This window comes from Tachysurus vachellii, chromosome 9 (genome assembly GCF_030014155.1).
Source record: "Tachysurus vachellii isolate PV-2020 chromosome 9, HZAU_Pvac_v1, whole genome shotgun sequence".
Classification (NCBI taxonomy): Eukaryota; Metazoa; Chordata; class Actinopteri; order Siluriformes; family Bagridae; genus Tachysurus; species Tachysurus vachellii.
The window spans coordinates 3,034,265-3,052,542 of record NC_083468.1 but is presented as its reverse complement, the minus strand read 5'-3'; the positions used below and the strand labels follow the sequence as shown (position 1 = coordinate 3,052,542).

At 42.4% G+C, this 18,278-nt stretch overlaps 2 protein-coding genes across 2 annotated transcripts in view; one reads left to right on the top strand and one right to left on the bottom strand.

Moving 5' to 3' along the window:
• The first annotated feature begins 86 nt into the window (after positions 1-86).
• nip7 (NIP7 nucleolar pre-rRNA processing protein) lies at positions 87-3,908 on the top strand. The gene is made up of 5 exons (XM_060878847.1): positions 87-247; positions 391-477; positions 1,246-1,384; positions 1,817-1,957; positions 3,080-3,908. The coding sequence occupies exons 1-5, from the start codon at positions 192-194 to the stop codon at positions 3,197-3,199; spliced, it is 543 nt and encodes a 180-aa protein (XP_060734830.1). The 5' UTR covers positions 87-191; the 3' UTR covers positions 3,200-3,908.
• Positions 3,909-5,058: 1,150 nt separating this feature from the next.
• The window catches only part of zdhhc7 (zinc finger DHHC-type palmitoyltransferase 7), a 13,337-nt gene continuing 117 nt past the window's right edge, over positions 5,059-18,278 (bottom strand). Inside the window, exons 1-8 of the mRNA XM_060878846.1 lie at positions 18,223-18,278; positions 17,428-17,498; positions 15,349-15,646; positions 12,337-12,461; positions 11,815-11,911; positions 11,424-11,505; positions 10,620-10,750; positions 5,059-8,700 (exon numbers count right to left, since the gene is read on the bottom strand). The exon at positions 18,223-18,278 is cut by the window's right edge and continues 117 nt beyond it. Of these exons, the coding sequence (XP_060734829.1) occupies positions 8,521-8,700; positions 10,620-10,750; positions 11,424-11,505; positions 11,815-11,911; positions 12,337-12,461; positions 15,349-15,636 (903 nt within the window). The 5' untranslated portion in view covers positions 15,637-15,646; positions 17,428-17,498; positions 18,223-18,278 and the 3' untranslated portion in view covers positions 5,059-8,520. The remainder of the gene's footprint in view (positions 8,701-10,619; positions 10,751-11,423; positions 11,506-11,814; positions 11,912-12,336; positions 12,462-15,348; positions 15,647-17,427; positions 17,499-18,222) is intronic.

The window sequence follows — 18,278 nt, the reverse complement described above, 5'->3', positions numbered from 1 at the left end:
CGCCATTTCGCACATGCGCGGAACCGATCGTGTTGCTGTACGGATCGAGTAGCGACAACAACAAACGAAGAATTTCTGCGACGTCCTTGGGTACGTCATCGTTCTGCGACGTCCACTTGCTTCTCTTGGTATTTTTCCACGTGTGTCTTTTTTCTTTCTCTCTCAGGTTAAACTTTTAATTTTTTGTAATAATGCGTCCGTTAACGGATGAAGAAACGAAAACAATGTTTGAAAAGCTTTCCAAGTAGTGAGTATATTAACAGTGTACACACTGACACGTACACGTGTCAGCTGCTGAGCACAAACACGTGTCCTTCGGTCATCTGACTGCTTCTGGTCACTTTAAACGTGATTGTACGACGTATTAACTGTCGAACGTTTTGTTTTCAGCATCGGAGAGAACATTAAGCTTCTTGTGGACAGACCTGATGGGACTTACTGCTTCAGATTGCACCATGATCGTGTTTACTACATCAGGTAAACAAACTGCTGCCTAATTCTAACTCTTTTACACATTTACAGCACTGAGGGTTCAGGGCCTCGCTCAGGGGCCCAACAGTGGCAGCTTGGTGGACCTGGGACTCGAACTCATAACCTGATCGATAGCCCAACACTTTAACCACTCGGTCACCATATGCACAAAGACTGTGTTCAACAGACCACATGGAGTTCACATCTCCTCTTTAGTATCGCAGAGTCTAACTGGAGCTGGTAGATCTCTAGATGCGATGAAGATTTTGGACCTCCACTGAGACGAGGCCGACTCCGAGGACTCTGAGAATCTTGAGGCATCTAGAGATCTACCAGCTCCAGTTAGACTCTCCGATACTAAAGAGGAGATGTGAACTCCATGTGATCTTTTGCATCAATACAACATTTATCAGACTGTATATTTATAATCACACCCTCCAGTGTCACCCATATGAGGATGAGGTTCCTCTTTGAGTCTGGTTCCTCTCAAGGTTCCTTCCTTCACCATCTAAGGGAGTTTTTCCTCCCTACAGTCACCTGAGTCACCTCAGACTTGTTCATTGGGGATAAATACATACACATTTAAATAGATCTATTATTAATCTTGAATTTTGTATTATATTAATCTTTATATTAACCTTTTGTTCTATGTTTATGTTCTGTAAAGCTGCTTTGAGACAACGTCAATTGTAAAAAAAAAAAAAAAGCGCTATACAAGTAAACTTGAATTGAACTGAATTTATTCTCTTATTGTTTGTCAATCAATCAATCAAGCGAAAAGATACTGAAGTTGGCCACGAATATCTCTCGGGACAAGCTGGTGTCCGTCGGCACATGTTTCGGGAAGTTCACCAAGACTCAGAAGTTTCGGCTGCACATCACAGCTCTGGATTTTCTCGCTCCTTACGCAAAGGTATTAAACATCTCTGTTCGGCGTGTAGCGGCATTGTGCAAAGCGTGTGGCGTAACACGTACCGTAGTAATTCAGCAGAGTTGTAGTAAGGCTTGCTTTTGCCAGAATGATCAAAGATGTAGATTTTCTGTAGCAGCTTTTTACAGCAACGATTAAAATCTGGATCAAGAACCGAACTGTCGCTGTTCTTATCCGTTTATAGTAACATTTACTGTAATATAACATCCATACCGAATGTATCACTTAAATCAGGAGTGTCCGTACTTACCCGGAAAGGCTGGTGTGGCTGCAGGTTGGGATATTTTGAGATCAGCATGAACAAAAACAAAAAAAAAAACAGACTTGTATTCAGCCTAGAAAAAAGCGCTTCCTAATGCTGAGTATTACATTATGTTTCTGAACCATACGCTGCCACATGTGTCTTCTGTACAGTATAAGGTGTGGGTGAAGCCTGGAGCTGAGCAGTCTTTCCTATACGGCAACCACGTCATGAAGTCTGGCCTGGGCAGAATTACAGAAAACACGGCCCAGTACCAAGGAGTGGTGGTTTACTCCATGGCAGACGTCCCGCTGGTGAGAGCCGTAATACCGTACATCTCTATATTCCAGTTCAGCACATGAGCTCGTGTATGCTGTGACGATTCTGTAAAATGTTAAGATTTAAAAAAAAGCATTGCATTTAGTTTTATTTCATCTTTCCCTGAATAAGCAATTTCACATACCAGATATTTACATACTGTACAGTACCTCTGAATATTTGGTGGCTCTGTGATCCATCCTGAGATCCATCTTTCACACTGAGGGTCTCGTGCAGAACTATCACAAAAGACACAAACATTCACCGGCGATGCATTAAGAGCCAGGGGGGTGTAAACTTTTGAACAACGGCGTAAATTTTTATTACTTTATCTTCTGGGAAACATGTAAATATCTTATGTAGCTTTAGAAGGACAGGACTGAATAATAACAATTTACACTCCTCTCAGTTGCCCTCAGTGTTAAAAGTTGGACTTCAGCATCATAAAGCAAAGAATATTCAGGAGCTGGAGGATTTTCTCCATCTCTCACAAAATAAAAGTGGTTTATCATCCAGGTATCAAGAAACCGGATTAAAAACGGAGCGTGTGTAAACGTCTGAACTGGTTTGTTTCAATCTGATATTGAATTCATCTGATATGTTCATTCATTCATTCATTCATCTTCTACCGCTTATCCGAACTACCTCGGGTCACGGGGAGCCTGTGCCTATCTCAGGCGTCATCGGGCATCAAGGCAGGATACACCCTGGACGGAGTGCCAACCCATCGCAGGGCACACACACACACTCTCATTCACTCACGCAATCACACACTACGGACAATTTTCCAGAGATGCCAATCAACCTACCATGCATGTCTTTGGACCGGGGGAGGAAACCGGAGTACCAGGAGGAAACCCCCGAGGCACGGGGAGAACATGCAAACTCCACACACACAAGGTGGAGGCGGGAATCGAACCCCCAACCCTGGAGGTGTGAGGCAAACGTGCTAACCACTAAGCCACCGTGCCCCCTTCATCTGATATGTGAAACTGCTTATTCAGGGCAGGACGAAATAAAACTAAAACGCGTGCGTGTGTGTGTTTAGGAGCTGAACTGTATTTAATAAATATTTACCACAGAGCAGGATGTGTACTGAGGGTTGTTTTGCCCCGCAGGGCTTCGGAGTGGCAGCAAAAACCACCCAGGAATGTCGCAAAGTGGATCCCATGGCCATCGTGGTGTTTCACCAGGCTGATGTAGGAGAGTACATCAGAAACGAGGACACGCTCACTTAGTCTGCTGTGTCTCAGAGTGGACTTTATGGACTGGAGCTTTGTCACGAGAAAAAATGAGAAAACCAGAATGTAAAGTGTCTCTCATTTCTGTGTCAAGTGTTTTTTGTTTTTTTATACAAGTGCACAAGTCGTGTCTTTCCAGCCTTTCGGCAGCGACGATCTTTCTGACGGCTCACTGCTGGAGAGAAAAATGTCAAGCTAACAAACACAGAATACGCCGATCAGCCGTGATAGTAAAACTAGCTGCTGTGGTTTCTGGCACCAAGACGTTAACAGTAGATGCTTTAAATCCTGTAAGTTGTGAGGTGAAGCCACTATAGAAGCTCAGATCTGTTACACTTTGGTCCTCAGATCCTTATGATTGCCCTTTTTTCTGCATCAGCTTTGAGAACTGACTGTTTACTTGATGCTAAGTTTTTACCCCACACCCTGTCAGCTCTCGGGGCAACAATTAATCAACGTTACTCACTTCACCTGTCAGTGGTTTTAATGTTATGGCTGATCGACGTACAGCTACTTCTTTCTGTTTGACCTCTTTAAATGTTTATATAGAATTTGTATGCAGTTGTATAGAGAAAGGAAACGTCACAATGTAAAGAGTTTTCCACAAACCACAACTTTTGTTTTCTGTTTTGTCTGTCAACAGCTTTTAAAGCCAGAACACACCAGGGCCTGTATTTATGAACATTCTCAGTGTAAAGAAAATTCTCAGTGACGAGGTGATAAGAAAATACTTAGAAATGTGAGCGTTTCCTCTTAAGATTAAAGAGAAGATCTGAGCAAAGATAAAAGTTCTTCATAAAGCATCTTAACCCTTAAAAGACCTCATAAGGTCAGAAAGTGTTAGGAGTAGTGAGGGGGACTTTTAAGAGGATGAAGAGTTTCTTTATCAGAGATATCAGGGAGTTGTTGTGTTCGGTAAGGATTATTGATCGCAATTTCACAAATACAAAGTATTTGTTTAATTTCAATTTATTTGTGTGTGTGTGTGAGTATGAGAGAGAGAGAGAGAGTGTGTGTGAGAGAGGGAGAGGTGGAGAGAGAGAGAGAGAGACGGTGAGGGAGAGGTGGAGAGAGAGAGAGAGAGACGGTGAGAGAGAGATGGAGAGAGAGTGCGTGAGAGAGTGCGTGAGAGAGAGAGAGACAGAGAGAGAAAGAGAGAGAGAGATGGAGAGAGAGAGATTATGACTGGTGTTGTTTATTGTGTTTGTTACCTTTTTGGACTCCTTTATCATTTGTAATGTTGCTCCCATTTAAAACAGTTCAGCTCAAGCCCAGACATTTTTAGGGTCATGATTGAGGACAATGTCCCGTCCAGAGACAAGCTGTTTCGTGTTGAGCTTTTGTTCAAACCGACCATCAAAAATACCCTCTCTAATGAATGTTTTTTTCTTTGGTTGTTGAGTTAAATCTTACCCAGATACAATAGTGCTATTTTCTGATTGGCTATTGTGTAGCCTCTTATTTTGATTGGCTGATAAGTGTCAGGCTCGACTAAGAGCTCCAGGGGAGACGCGCTTGATTCCTGCCCGGTTCCATAGAGACAGTGATGTGGACTGATACGTTTTGGGTGCTGCGGCTTATTAAATATATGATAAATAGTCGAAAAGTTTTTCTGCGTGAGAAATACGACGTGTGACGGGAGAACGTGACAAAAGACCACCATGAGTGACTGTCACTCTCAATGCGTGACACGTGACAGCCCTGTAACTTACTCACCGTACAGTCGTGTATTTCCAGGAAGTCGTCTTTAACGGGTAAAACCCTGCATGACCTCCACATGACACGATAAGGTCACGTTTAAATGTTGACTTTATGAGTTAAAAAAAAAAAAAAAAAACACCAAGAAATACGTGTAATAGTTCTGAACCTAACAAGTTTATTATGCAAAAGAGCTTCACATATGAAAGAACAATTATTTAATGACAGTTGAAAAAGAAATTAATTATCATCATTTACAACATCTCCTGTTTTTGCCTTCCAGTTTCCAGGAATAAGGTCGAATACGTCGTCTTTAACCGTATCGTCTTCATCGTCGGACAGAACGGCGATTACGTACGTCGCGGGGTTTCTAACGTCGTCGTCAGACGTCGTACACTTAAACCGATTAAGCTTTAATATTCCTTTTGCGTCTATGATCTATAAACCCCATGACTTTTCGTTTGTATACTGAAGGTTATGACACTTGTACCTGCAGTGCATGATGTTTCTTAGAGCTCATCCAGAGGTTATTAGTGTTAACAAGACGGTCTGTTTTTATTCCTTAAAAGAAAGCTTCATTTAAAATAAAAAAAAAAAAAAGACAAGATACATTCTTAAAGACGTACATGCGAATAAAAGTCTTAACAGTTTTGACTTATTCGAGGATTGCAAACAGGAAGTGGACTCATCTTTCTTTTCTTTTCTTTTCTTTTTTTTAAACCCACCCAGACATCATGTTGCACATCCTGTGTTCCAGCAAACGATCATTTAAAACAAAAAAAAAAAAAACATGGTCTAAAACATACAGCTGGGAGAAATTTCAATGATTTTACAAAGCACTTTCTTCTTTAATCTACTGCGAGATGTGTTCATGTGTTCATATGGAGTCAAACATTATGACCACATTACTTTTTTTTTTTTTTTTTAAGTAAACACAGACATAAAGACGATCCCGAGTGACACCTCGTGTAGACGGGACGAGAGCTCTGAAACAGGGATGATAAGATTCCGACGTTACTCGTTATCTCTGTTTCACGGTCTCTTTCTGTGAAGTGAGTCTCGTTAATATATTCCTGGTTTATTACCGAGCATCGTAACGAAGCAAAGCGGGTCATTTTTTGCGAAGTCGCCTCGGTACAAGCGGAATAAAGCAATCCGGTTTGTGGATGAGGGAAAAATAACCACCCCGATATTGATTATGATCCTGTGACAGCGTGAGTTTATAGAGTTTTATCCGTTTTTAAGTTACTCCTACGGCGAGCCGAGTCGGTCAGAAACGCAGTTAATTCCCAGTTCATACGATCTCTTAAAATCCATATATTATCTATTACTGAGCTGCTGATGTAAACGAGTCTGGACTTTTAACGCTTCACCCACAAGCACACAAAATAACTGTACTTTAATTAAAAGGTTGAAATTTCTCTCGTTCGCAGCACGAGCTAAACGACATCCAGCCCCCCAAACCCCCCCACGAGTATTCTGTTTTCACCCCTGTTTATAACGGGTGCCAATATTTATGGATCTGTATAGTTTCTACAGTCTATCAGCAGTTCAACATAAACTGTTTTTTTTTTTTTTTTTAAATGAGGAACAGAATCTAAATGCGATGCTTAAGCAAATGTCTAAATGACACTGAATCGATTCGTTTATTTTCAGTGTATTTGATTCATAAGTGACCGAACTGAAAGATACGATTCAGCGTTGTTCACTCGACTTTAAATGAACTCCTCGATTCAGGCTAAATATTCTAAAGCATTATAAATAATATATTAAGAGTCTATATTATATTTTATAATCTAAGATATTATTTAGACTTTTTTCCTTTCGACGTCCAGAGTGAGCTCGTGAACGATGCCTGAGTCACTTGTTTGCTTTTTAGCATTGAATGTGATGATTGTGAGATATTTCTTTTAAGATCAATGCAGTTGGACTAGAAGGATATAAACCCCGACAGCAAATAAATAATTACACCGTTATTTTTTTTGGATAAATATTAGATTTCTGTGAAGGCAGCATGATGGGTTTAATGCCCTGGGAGGTAAAGGGTTGCATACACGTGCACAATGAATAGAAACTAATACTGTTGACCGTCATGGCACTGAAGAACCCGACGTCCTGGTGGAAGGACGCGTGGTCACGTTTTTTTTATACTGTGGAATGAAAGAGAAAGCTGTACAGGCAGCCTGGTATAATTAATAAACCCATTCCCTTTAGCTTTGTTTTATTTACAATACACTATTCCGTGGAGCGGAAACACAGATCCAGTCGGTACTTTACGGCCCACGTCGAATCCAATACCGTTCACAATACTCTGTGTCTACTGTATAAAACATCTGCGATGGTTAAAGAATCGTCTTTAACGGGGAGGTAAAAAGCTCTTGTGAAGACGCAGCCACGGTATTGCTAACATCACGTGATTCGTTAGTTGGACCGTTAGCCGTCGTATGTAAAACACACAAGAACATCCAGCATAGTTCTTGAGCTGCTTAGCGAGTTATACGTCTGAGTATCATCTGGGTCGGGTCGGGTCTGGTCTGGTCGGGTCTGGTCTGGTCGGGTCTGGACTGGTCTGGTCGGGGTCAAGTCTGGTCTGGTCGGGGTCAAGTCTGGTCTGGTCGGGTCTGGTCTGGACTGGTCTGGTCTGGTCTGGTCTGGTCGGGTCTGGACTGGTCTGGTCGGGGTCAAGTCTGGTCTGGTCGGGTCTGGTCTGGACTGGTCTGGTCGGGTCGGGTCTGGTCGGGGTCAAGTCTGGTCTGGTCGGGTCTGGTCTGGACTGGTCTGGTCGGGTCTGGTCTGGTCGGGGTCAAGTCTGGTCTGGTCTGGTCTGGTCGGGTCTGGACTGGTCTGGTCGGGGTCAAGTCTGGTCTGGTCTGGTCGGGTTATTATTATTATGCATTATCCCTACGCCATGTTCTCTATGCGATCTTGTCTACATTCATGGTAAGCGATGATCTCAGATTTAGTGTCACGGAAGGTAAAGTGTAAATAGTCCGTCTAAATATTCAGTGCCGTTTACATGAATGTCAAAAAAAAGAAAAGCTTGTAAACGAGGTTTAACATTGTCTCTACTGTATTAGGAAGTGAAATAAACCGTCATTTATAGTTCATGTTTCTAAATCTAGGAATAATTATCAGCATTTCAGCATTTTATTACAGAGGAAATCTTAATGCTTAGAGAAGGTTCCAGAGTTCTTGGCAAATGAGAAACGAGACGCTTCGGTTTGGACGTGTGATTAAGCTTTAAACGATGATGCCGTTCGGATTAAATGTGAGATTGTGCAGGTTATTTTTTCCCCTTTAAAGTTCTGTTTTCAAAAAAAAAAAAAATACAGGAAACAAAAGTTCTTTAAAAACAAAATCTATTCACAGAAAGAAAAAAAAAAAAATCTGCCAGCCAAAAGAAGCCAAAAGAATAAATGATCCTTCGATTGAGGTCCAGTGGTTTTTAGCAGGTAGTTTGTCATATTTGGGCCTTTCTCCTCCACCAGGCCTCTGGTTTATTACACATTCTCTTCCCCGAGTCCCCGTACCTGCGTCATTGTGCCGTGCGTCCTCTACGCGTGGGGTCTTAAAAGGCACGCTGGCACGCTGACGTGCGGAGAAACGTGAGCTCGCTCGGCTCAGACTGCGAACTCTGAGCCGCCCTTCCGAGCGTGGACCATCAGAAGTCGGCGCAGTCTCAGTCCAGCGAAAGGGTTAAACCACAGGAGAGACGGCGGGCCTCCGAACACAGCCCTCATCCCGTCCCAGCGCACTCGCCGCTCCCATGTCGGCTTCTCGTTCTTCAGCCTCTCGATTTCCTGTATGACACGAAAAAGAATCCATACATTAAGGCACGGTGAAATTATTGTCTTCGTTTTTCCAACTCGTGAGGCATGTCCCAAACTTACAAGCATCTCCTTTTAGATTTCTTTCTTTCTGTATTAGAGGCTTTTTACACCTGGTCACTTCCTGCGTTTTCTGTGATCAGATAGCCACCCGATGGTAAAAAGACCAGGTCTAAATGCCCTCAGAAACGTTTTCGAGACGGATATAAATCCGATGGTTCACGCCACTTCAGGAGGTGGTCTGGGACGCATTTCAGATGAAACTGGACAGGTGTAAATGAATGTGGTTGTTCAAGCCACATACGTCAGCGCTAAACTCCTCCCAAACGGAAGTACAGAAACAGTCAACACCCAGGGTTGGTTTTTTATAGCATAACCGTTGTAACATTTACATTTACAGCATTTGGCAGACGCCCTTATCCAGAGCGACGTACATAAGTGCTTAAATCTCTAACATTGAATACATTAATGCTGGTTCACTAAGTTACATACTTAAGATACCATGAGTTTAAACCATTTGTTCAAAGTTACAATGAAAAAGTGTCAAAGGTTTTTTTTTTTTTTTTAAATGCAAAAGATAAGGAAAGAAGTGCTAGTTGAAGTGTTTCCTGAATAAGTAGGTCTTCAACTTCGATTTTTTTCTTTTTGATGAGGTAAAATATATTAGCATTTTGGGCGGGAGTAGAAAGATCGGATCGATATCCGATTCGCCGAGACGCGTTTATGTGGCCTAATGTAAATGGAACAGCTTTAACAAATCAGATAACTATCGGATCAGAGAAAACACATGAAGTGACCGGGTGTAAAAAGGCCCTTAATTAAACATCATTTATTTTTCAGTGATAGGCCACACAACAGCAGCTAGAGAGTTCAGCAAATGCACAAAATAAACAAAAGCTCGGGGTCGGGCAAAATTCCTAATGACCCTTTGATGTCGTCTCCTAAAAAAAGTTCAGAAAGCCTTGGATTAGGGGCAAAAAGTGAATGATTGTGAGTCTGGATTGCAATTCACTTCACAGGCAGCAGAGGGCACTAAACAACTAAAAAAAAAAAAAAAAACTCTCTTTTCTGTCCAGCATTAACTTGTTATTTTTAGTAGAAACCTTTTCCTTCATGCTCTGAAATCATTGTTAGCAGTGGACTGATACCCACCAGCAGGTTTAAGAACAAAACTCTACAGTTTGCAAACGTAGGGTTTACAGATGTTCTTTGGTCCCAAAAAAATAAATCAGTGCAACAATAAAATAAATGTTTTTAGGATTTATTTTTTTTTTACAGGTGTCTGGATATTTGTTAGAGGCTTTGTCAAACATTTGACTTGGCGAAATAAATGACATAATGAGGCATGTTAAAAAAAAGAAAGTCAAAGGAGCCACAATCAATCTTCTAATTAATGAGTCACAATCAATCGTCTAATTAATGAGTCATAATGACGTGACGTGACATACAGCGTGAAGTACGGTGACCCATACTCAGAATTTGTTCTCTGCGTTTAACCCATCCAAAGTGCACACACACAGCACTGAACACACACACACACACACACACACCGTGAACACACACCCGGAGCAGTGGGCAGCCATTTATGTTGCGGCGCCCGGGGAGCAGTCGGGGGGGGCTTCGGTGCCTTGCTCAAGGGCACCTCAGTCGTGGTATTGCTGGCCCGAGACTCAAGCCCACAACCTTAGGGTTAGGAGTGAAACTCTCTAACCATTAGGCCATGCCTTCCCCATTGGCCCACGCCTTCCCCATTGGCCCACGCCTTCCCCCCTCAGGCCAGACCTTCCCCCATTAGGCCACGCCTTCCCCCATTATCTGAGCAGAAGATAAGGGAGGTGGGGGGTTTATTGCGTGAAGAACGACCTCACTAGGGTTTGGTTTGACCGACTCACCGTCTCGTCGTTGCAGATAGAGTGAATCTGGGTGCCGAACATGACGGCAGTGAAGGTGAGGAAGAGGAGAGCCTCCAGACACAGGAAAATGAGGAGCATGACAGCCACCGGAGGAGAGAAGTCACTACATTCTGTAACATGCACAATTACACACAAATCATCATCACACGCTCTTCCTAACCGGGAGAAAAACGCAAAGGTCGACGTGAAGCCGAATTAAAAACGACGTCTCCCTTAACGACGAGGGAGCGACCCCTTCCCTGCTCCATCCTCCAATTACAATGACTTAAAACAGATCAAACCACGATGCTGTTAAACTCTCCTTTCTGAAGGGTCGTATAAAAACGTAGACGTGTTAATATACCGTGACGTTCTCTCTAAAGACGCCGTTCGTGCTGATGTAAGAGCGAATCGATACGTGGGAGAAAGGATACAGCTGAAACTGACTGGAGGACGTTTTACTTCCTTCATCAATAAATAATTGCTTCTGCCTCGTCGCACAGCGTTTAGTCTCGCTCAGCATGTACGCTGTAACCATAGCAACACCATCTTAGCGAGCGGACCGCGGTCATACAGCTACTGCTTCTTATTCTTATTCAAATTAAAACTGACAAAACATACAGATTAGTTTTATTTATCGCTAGATTCAATTAATTATGATCAATAATAAAGGCAAAGACCCAGGAAGGAGTTGTTGGAATTTTTTTTCTGTAGCTTCGAAGGCTAAATAAAATGATTTAGTATTTATTATTGAACATTTTCAGATTCATGCACAATTGTTGTTGTTTTTTTTCCTGTTCTCACCGTTCCACTGAACTTTGACGCAGGTGAAGAAGTGGAAGCCGCTGAGGCAGAGAGCATGTAGAGAGATTGAAGCGATGTACATCTGCAAAGACAGAAGGAGCACAGAAGAGTTTCAGGAAAAGAAAAAAAAAATAAATAAATAAAATCTCTAGAATTGAACAGATTCAATCAGAAAAACCTTTCAGCTTTTCCATGTAGCCTTGAATAAAAACTATTCTTTCTGAACACATCGGTAGATTTTTTTTTGCTGACCTCGCTGTTAACTAGCTGCCTTAATCTTACAAAACATTTAAATAACCAAAAGCAAATCAAAGCGTTCGCTCGCGCTGCGACACAGACGTTTAAATATCAGTCCGGATGTGTAACCGGGATCTGACTCGGTGGTGCTTACAGTGAACAGCACAAAGTATCGCTGGTTGTTTTCTCCGACGCAGTTGTTCACCCAGGGACAGTGATGGTCCATTTTCCTGATGCATCTCTTGCAGATGCTGTGAACAGATGCAAACAAACCAAAGGCTTGAGGTTCATCGATAAAATTGTGTCCAAAAGTCTTGGTTAGAATGAATTAGAAACGAGATTCAGACAGGAAGTCATGTGATCAGTAAACACACACACACACACACACACACACACATTCTATACACATGAATAGAAGGGCTTTGTGCCCGAATCTGCAGAAAATCTGTGATCGTTTTGAAAAACTGCACAAGTTCCTCTGAATATCCTTAAGTTTGTTTTGTTATGCGAAAATTCCAGCCAGGGAAAAAATTGGAAATCCCGGAGAGACTGAATAAGGTTAAAGTCACCAGGCACACAATCTAATGACATATACACATATACACACACACACACAGTATATATAAACTTTAATAAAGAGTGAGAAGGTTCCCCATCCGGTCTCGTCTCGTCTCACCTGCAGTGATGAGCTCTCTCTGGTTTGATGCTGCAGCATTTAGGGCACTTGTAAATGACTTCCCCTGGTTTCAGCTGGAGGCTTTCCATGTACTCCTTAGTGGCATTTCCCTTAGGAACAGCTCCCTAACACACACACACACACACACACACACACACACACACACACACACAAAAATCAAACAGAAAATCCACAACATAGATCTCATTATTAATATTTAATACTAATCACTTCCTAAAATAAAAGCACCCTTCAATAGAAAGAGTTAAGATTCAAGATATTTTTTATATTTATTGTCACTATATATTGACTACAGCGAAATTAAAGTCCTTACGGTGCAAGTTACATATAATTTGGTGCGAGCTACACTTGGATTTTAAGAATTGAAATAAGGGTGTATAAAAAAAATAATTATTATAAAAATAAAAATAAATAAAAAAAAACCACAACACAACTGCAGTCAAGACGATAGTAATAAATTTACCTACGATTGTAACTGATATATAAAATAAATCCATATATTGACAGAAATGAGTTATTAATAAATAAGTTATTGTTATTAGTCAAACAGAGGAATTTGTAGAGGAACAAAAATTGTAAAGAATATTAACAGCGAGTCAAGAAACCAAACTGGGTTAAAATAAACGAATTAGTTAATACATTTTGGTAAATGAGCAGATGATGAGTGATGTTCTGTTGTGGAAGAGTTAAAGAGATTATAAACGGAAAAAAGGACACGAGAGAGAATTTCTCTAAAAGCAAAATTATTTCTCCTTTCTGACGTCATTTCTGGGAAGAATTTAAACGGTTATTGTGTAGATCATTTTTCCTGAGCGTTACATTATTCTATAATTGTTATATATTATATGGATAATTATTCACGGCTCTGGTACGTCATGCTGCCGTCTGTGATTTACACCATGATCGAACCACGTGGCTGTTAATGCTCGACTCTGATTGGTCAGAAGGTGTTGATTTATCCGTGTGGTGTGTAAAATATGCCAAATATAACCTTATAAATGCATGTGACTCTGTGGGGGATAAAACAACTCTGTGTGTGTGTGTGTGTGTGTGTGCGAGCAGCCACTCTGTTTGTTAATAGCACATAGTGTTGAGTAAACAGTGCGGTCGCTTTAAGCATTAACGTCTGATAAACCGAGCTGGATTTTATCACTGAACCCACGTTGTCCTTCAGTGACGATGCAAAGCCTCCCGGAACACGTGATATTTAACGTGCTACAGAGAAACACAGACAGGTGACCAGGAGCACATTCTCCTGATGTGAACGTTTAGAATTGCAAATATGTTCAACCCTGCCTTCTTCTCCTCCCTCAACTTTAACCCTAAAAAAACCAACCATGTGGTATTTCTGTTGGTAAGAAAATGAACAGAATCTGGTTCCTGTTGACTGTTTGTACGGTTTGACGGACCAAACGCAGACGGATCCAGAGCCTCGTTTTTATTATGACGTGCTGTATCTTTAATCATTATAAGTCTTTAGTTATTTATTTAAGACACTTTCCACTTGCAGTAAGAGTTTTTCTACAATGACAATGATTTTGTTGTTTGTTTTACAGTCTAGTTAAGAACTTGATCTGAAAGATGATTTTTGTTTTCCATGAAGATCCTCAAATGACTAAACTTCAAGGTTAGACCACAAAATGTGTGTGTGAGAGAGAGAGAGAGAGAGAGTTACACAGAGAGAGAGAGAGAGACAGACAGACAGAGAGAAAGAGAGACAAAGAGTTACAGAGAGAGAGAGAGAGAGAGAGAGAGAGAGAGAGAGAGAGTTACAGAGAGAGAGAGAGAGAGAGAGAGAGAGAGAGAGAGAGAGACAGACAGACAGACAGACAGACAGAGAGACAAAGAGTTACAGAGAGAGAGAGAGAGACAGACAGACAGACAGACAGAGAGACAAAGAGTTACAGAGAGAGAGAGTGAGAGAGAGAGAGAGAGAGAGAGAGAGAGAGAGAGAGAGAGAGAGAGAGAGAGAGAGAGACAGAGAGAGAGAGAGAGAGAGAGAGAGAGAGAGAGAGAGAGAGAGAGAGAGAGAGAGACAGACAGACAGAGAGAGAGACAAAGAGAGAAAGAGAGAGAGAAAGAGAGAGAGAGTTACAGAGAGAGAGTGAGTTACAGAGAGAGAGAAAGAGAGAGAGAGTGAGTTAGAGAGAGAGAGAGAGAGAGAGAGAGAGAGAGAGACAGACAAAGAGACAGAAAGACAAAGAGACAGAAAGACAAAGAGAGAGACAGACAAAGAGACAGAAAGACAAAGAGAGAGAGAGAGAGAGAGAGAGAGAGAGAGAGAGAGAGAGAGAGAGTTACAGAGAGAGAGAGAGAGAGAGAGAGAGAGAGAGAGAGAGAGAGTTACAGAGAGAGAGAGAGAGAGAGAGAGAGAGACAGAGAGAGAGACAGACAGAGACAGAGAGACAAAGAGTTACAGAGAGAGAGAGAGAGAGAGAGAGAGAGAGAGAGAGAGAGAGTTACAGAGAGAGAGAGAGAGAGAGAGAGAGAGAGAGACAGACAAAGAGACAGAAAGACAAAGAGACAGAAAGAGAGAGAGAGAGAGAGAGAGAGAGAGAGAGAGACAGACAGACAGACAAAGAGGCAGAAAGACAAAGAGAGAGAGAGAGAGAGAGAGAGAGAGAGAGACAGACAGAGAGACAGAAAGACAAAGAGACAGAAAGACAAAGAGAGAGAGAGAGAGAGAGAGAGAGAGAGAGAGAGAGAGAGACAGACAAAGAGACAGAAAGACAGAAAGACAGAGAGAGAGAGAGAGAGAGAGACAGAGAAAGAGGCAGAAAGACAAAGAGAGAGAGAGAGAGAGAGAGAGAGAGATGGAGAGAGGGACAGACGAAGACATAGAGTCACATTAATAATGATGACAGTTAAGCTTGATGTTCACCATCTTGACCTGACGTCATTCGCTTGAAGTTTTTGTTTATTCTGACTTGAGCTCTTTAATCGCTCCTTAATTTCCTTCTAGATGTTTGACAGTGAGGTTTTGACTCTTACCGGGTCGGTCAGCATGGTGCGCAGGTGCGAGGTCAGCGCCAGCACGGCCAAGAAGTTGAACACCACGCCATTGATGAGCGAGTACCAGAAGCTTTTGGAAGGCAGAAGCATGACGAAGTTCACCACGAATTCTGCGTACATCACTAGAAACCAAGTCATGGAGGCGCACACCATTCCACAGCCGTCCTGAATGAACCAGACCCGGCCCACGCTCACCTCCTCCTCCCCGCTGGACAGCAAGGGGTGGTGCTGCTCCACATCCCGCAACCGGTGCCCAGAAGTCTGCATTCTGCTCTACCTGCAGGAGCGATGGGTGAAAAAAAGACCAGCATTAGGTGATGCTCCTGGACTGTAGGTCCGGCCACTATGTTTATGTTAATGAGCTCCTTAAAATAAAGTGTTGTTGCTATAGTAACAGCTAATTCACAGGGACTTGTTTATTGAACGTGAATAAATAACGATCACAAGAGGGCAAAAACTGTCATGGCAGAAAATTAGGAAATACAACAGCAAAATTTTTCAAATTTGTTTTTTTTTTTTTTTTTGATTGTGAACTAGACTTACAGGGAATTTAAAACTTTGCTCACAGACAAAAAAGAACAAAAAAAGGCAGTAGAACTTTGGATCAATAGGACAAAAAAACCACCCAAGGAATCAGTCGCACAGGAGAACAGCATTGCTGATCAGAGCTAAAGTTAACATTGTTCTCATTTTGGGAAAAGAACCATGCTGCACTACATCGATTTTTACAGCTCAGTTTATCGACTCTGTTCACACTTTCTCTCTCGGTCTCCTCACTTTCTCTCTCTCTCTCTCTCTGTCTCTCTCTGTCTGTCTCTCTCTCTGTCTGTCTCTCTCTCTGTCTGTCTCTCGGCCTGTCTGTCTCTCGGCCTGTCTGTCTCTCGGCCTGTCTGTCTCTCGGCCTGTCTGTCTCTCGGCCTCCACACTTTCTTTCTCTCTCTCGATCTGTCTCTTGCTGTCTCTCTCTCTCGGATCTGTCTCTCGATCTGTCTCTCGCTGTCTGTCTCTCTCAGTCTGTCTCTCTCTCTCGGTCTCGATCTGTCTCTCGCTGTCTGTCTCTCTCGGTCTGTCTCTCTCTCGGTCTGTCTCTCTCTCTCTCGGTCTGTCTCTCTCTCTCTCGGTCTGTCTCTCTCTCTCTCGGTCTGTCTCTCTCTCTCTCTCGGTCTGTCTCTCTCTCTCTCTCGGTCTGTCTCTCTCTCTCTCGGTCTGTCTCTCTCTCTCTCGGTCTGTCTCTCTCTCTCTCGGTCTGTCTCTCTCTCTCTCTCGGTCTGTCTCTCTCTCTCTCTCGGTCTGTCTCTCTCTCTCTCTCGGTCTGTCTCTCTCTCTCTCTCGGTCTGTCTCTCTCTCTCTCTCTCGGTCTGTCTCTCTCTCTCTCTCTCGGTCTGTCTCTCTCTCTCTCTCTCGGTCTGTCTCTCTCTCTCTCTCTCGGTCTGTCTCTCTCTCTCTCTCTCGGTCTGTCTCTCTCTCTCTCTCTCTCGGTCTGTCTCTCTCTCTCTCTCTCTCGGTCTGTCTCTCTCTCTCTCTCGGTCTGTCTCTCTCTCTCTCTCTCGGTCTGTCTCTCTCTCTCTCTCTCGGTCTGTCTCTCTCTCTCTCTCTCGGTCTGTCTCTCTCGGTCTGTCTCTCTCTCTCTCTCTCGGTCTGTCTCTCTCTCTCTCTCTCGGTCTGTCTCTCTCTCTCTCTCTCGGTCTGTCTCTCTCTCTCTCTCTCGGTCTGTCTCTCTCTCTCTCTCTCAGTCTGTCTCTCTCTCTCTCTCTCAGTCTGTCTCTCTCTCTCTCTCGGTCTGTCTCTCTCTCTTTCGGTCTCTTATCCTTTCAAATTATTTCCATGATGTTACAAATGCTGACAGGTATGAAACCTCATGCTCCAAAACCCTTCTAAGAAAAAGAAGGAGAAAGAGAAACAACGAGATTTCCTTCCATCCTTTTTCTCTAGTGTCACCATTTTGAAGTGAAGGTGTGCAAATGTTTACAGTCAACGTTATAAAAGTTTGAAGTCCAGTGAAATTATGATTATTAATTATTACTTAGGTTACAAATTAATAAACATTAATGTGATTACCTCAGAGAGTTGAAGTCACAATGACATGATGAGCTGGACAGCAGATACAAGGCCACATCCACAGAGTTAACCTACACACACACACACAAACACACACACACACACACGCATACACACACACACACACGCATACACACACACACACACAAACAAACACACACACACACACAAACAAACACACACACACACACACACACGTAGTTAGAATAGTTATATCTGTCAGTTTTGATTTATAACTAGATATAAACAAACACATCGAAAAGGAGCTTTTTTTTTTTAACCATAATCCACAACAGCAACACTTTCGTTTAAAAAAGGTAGCTGGCTGGTTTTGCATTTTATTTTCTAAACAAACAAAGAGTAAGAGCGACCATAACAGTACATTATAACACACACTCACAGCTAAAACACACAGCTAGCTAATCAACCCATTGGCAAAGCATCAAAACGCCTAACCTCGCTACACACCAAACCCATACACACTCCCTACACATGCACCCTACATAGGGGACAATATAATGACGTCCACACTCCATCTAGTGCACTAAATAACCACCAGCGAGCCATTTGGGACTAAACCGAGGACAGATTCACGGTTTATAGTCAAACACTACGATAAATCTAACAGCATTAAGCTGATATTATACCGAGTAACTAATACCAGTGACATCATAACAGACATAATGATTATAATCTACATATTTAACGGATATACATTATGTTAGCATGAAGCTAGCTAGGATGCTAATTCTGTATAGACAAGACAGAAAATCTCTCTGTGAGTCGTTTGCTTACCGAAATAGTTCATCCGAGTGTCAACACCCGATGTCATTATTCTACACAGCCAGGAA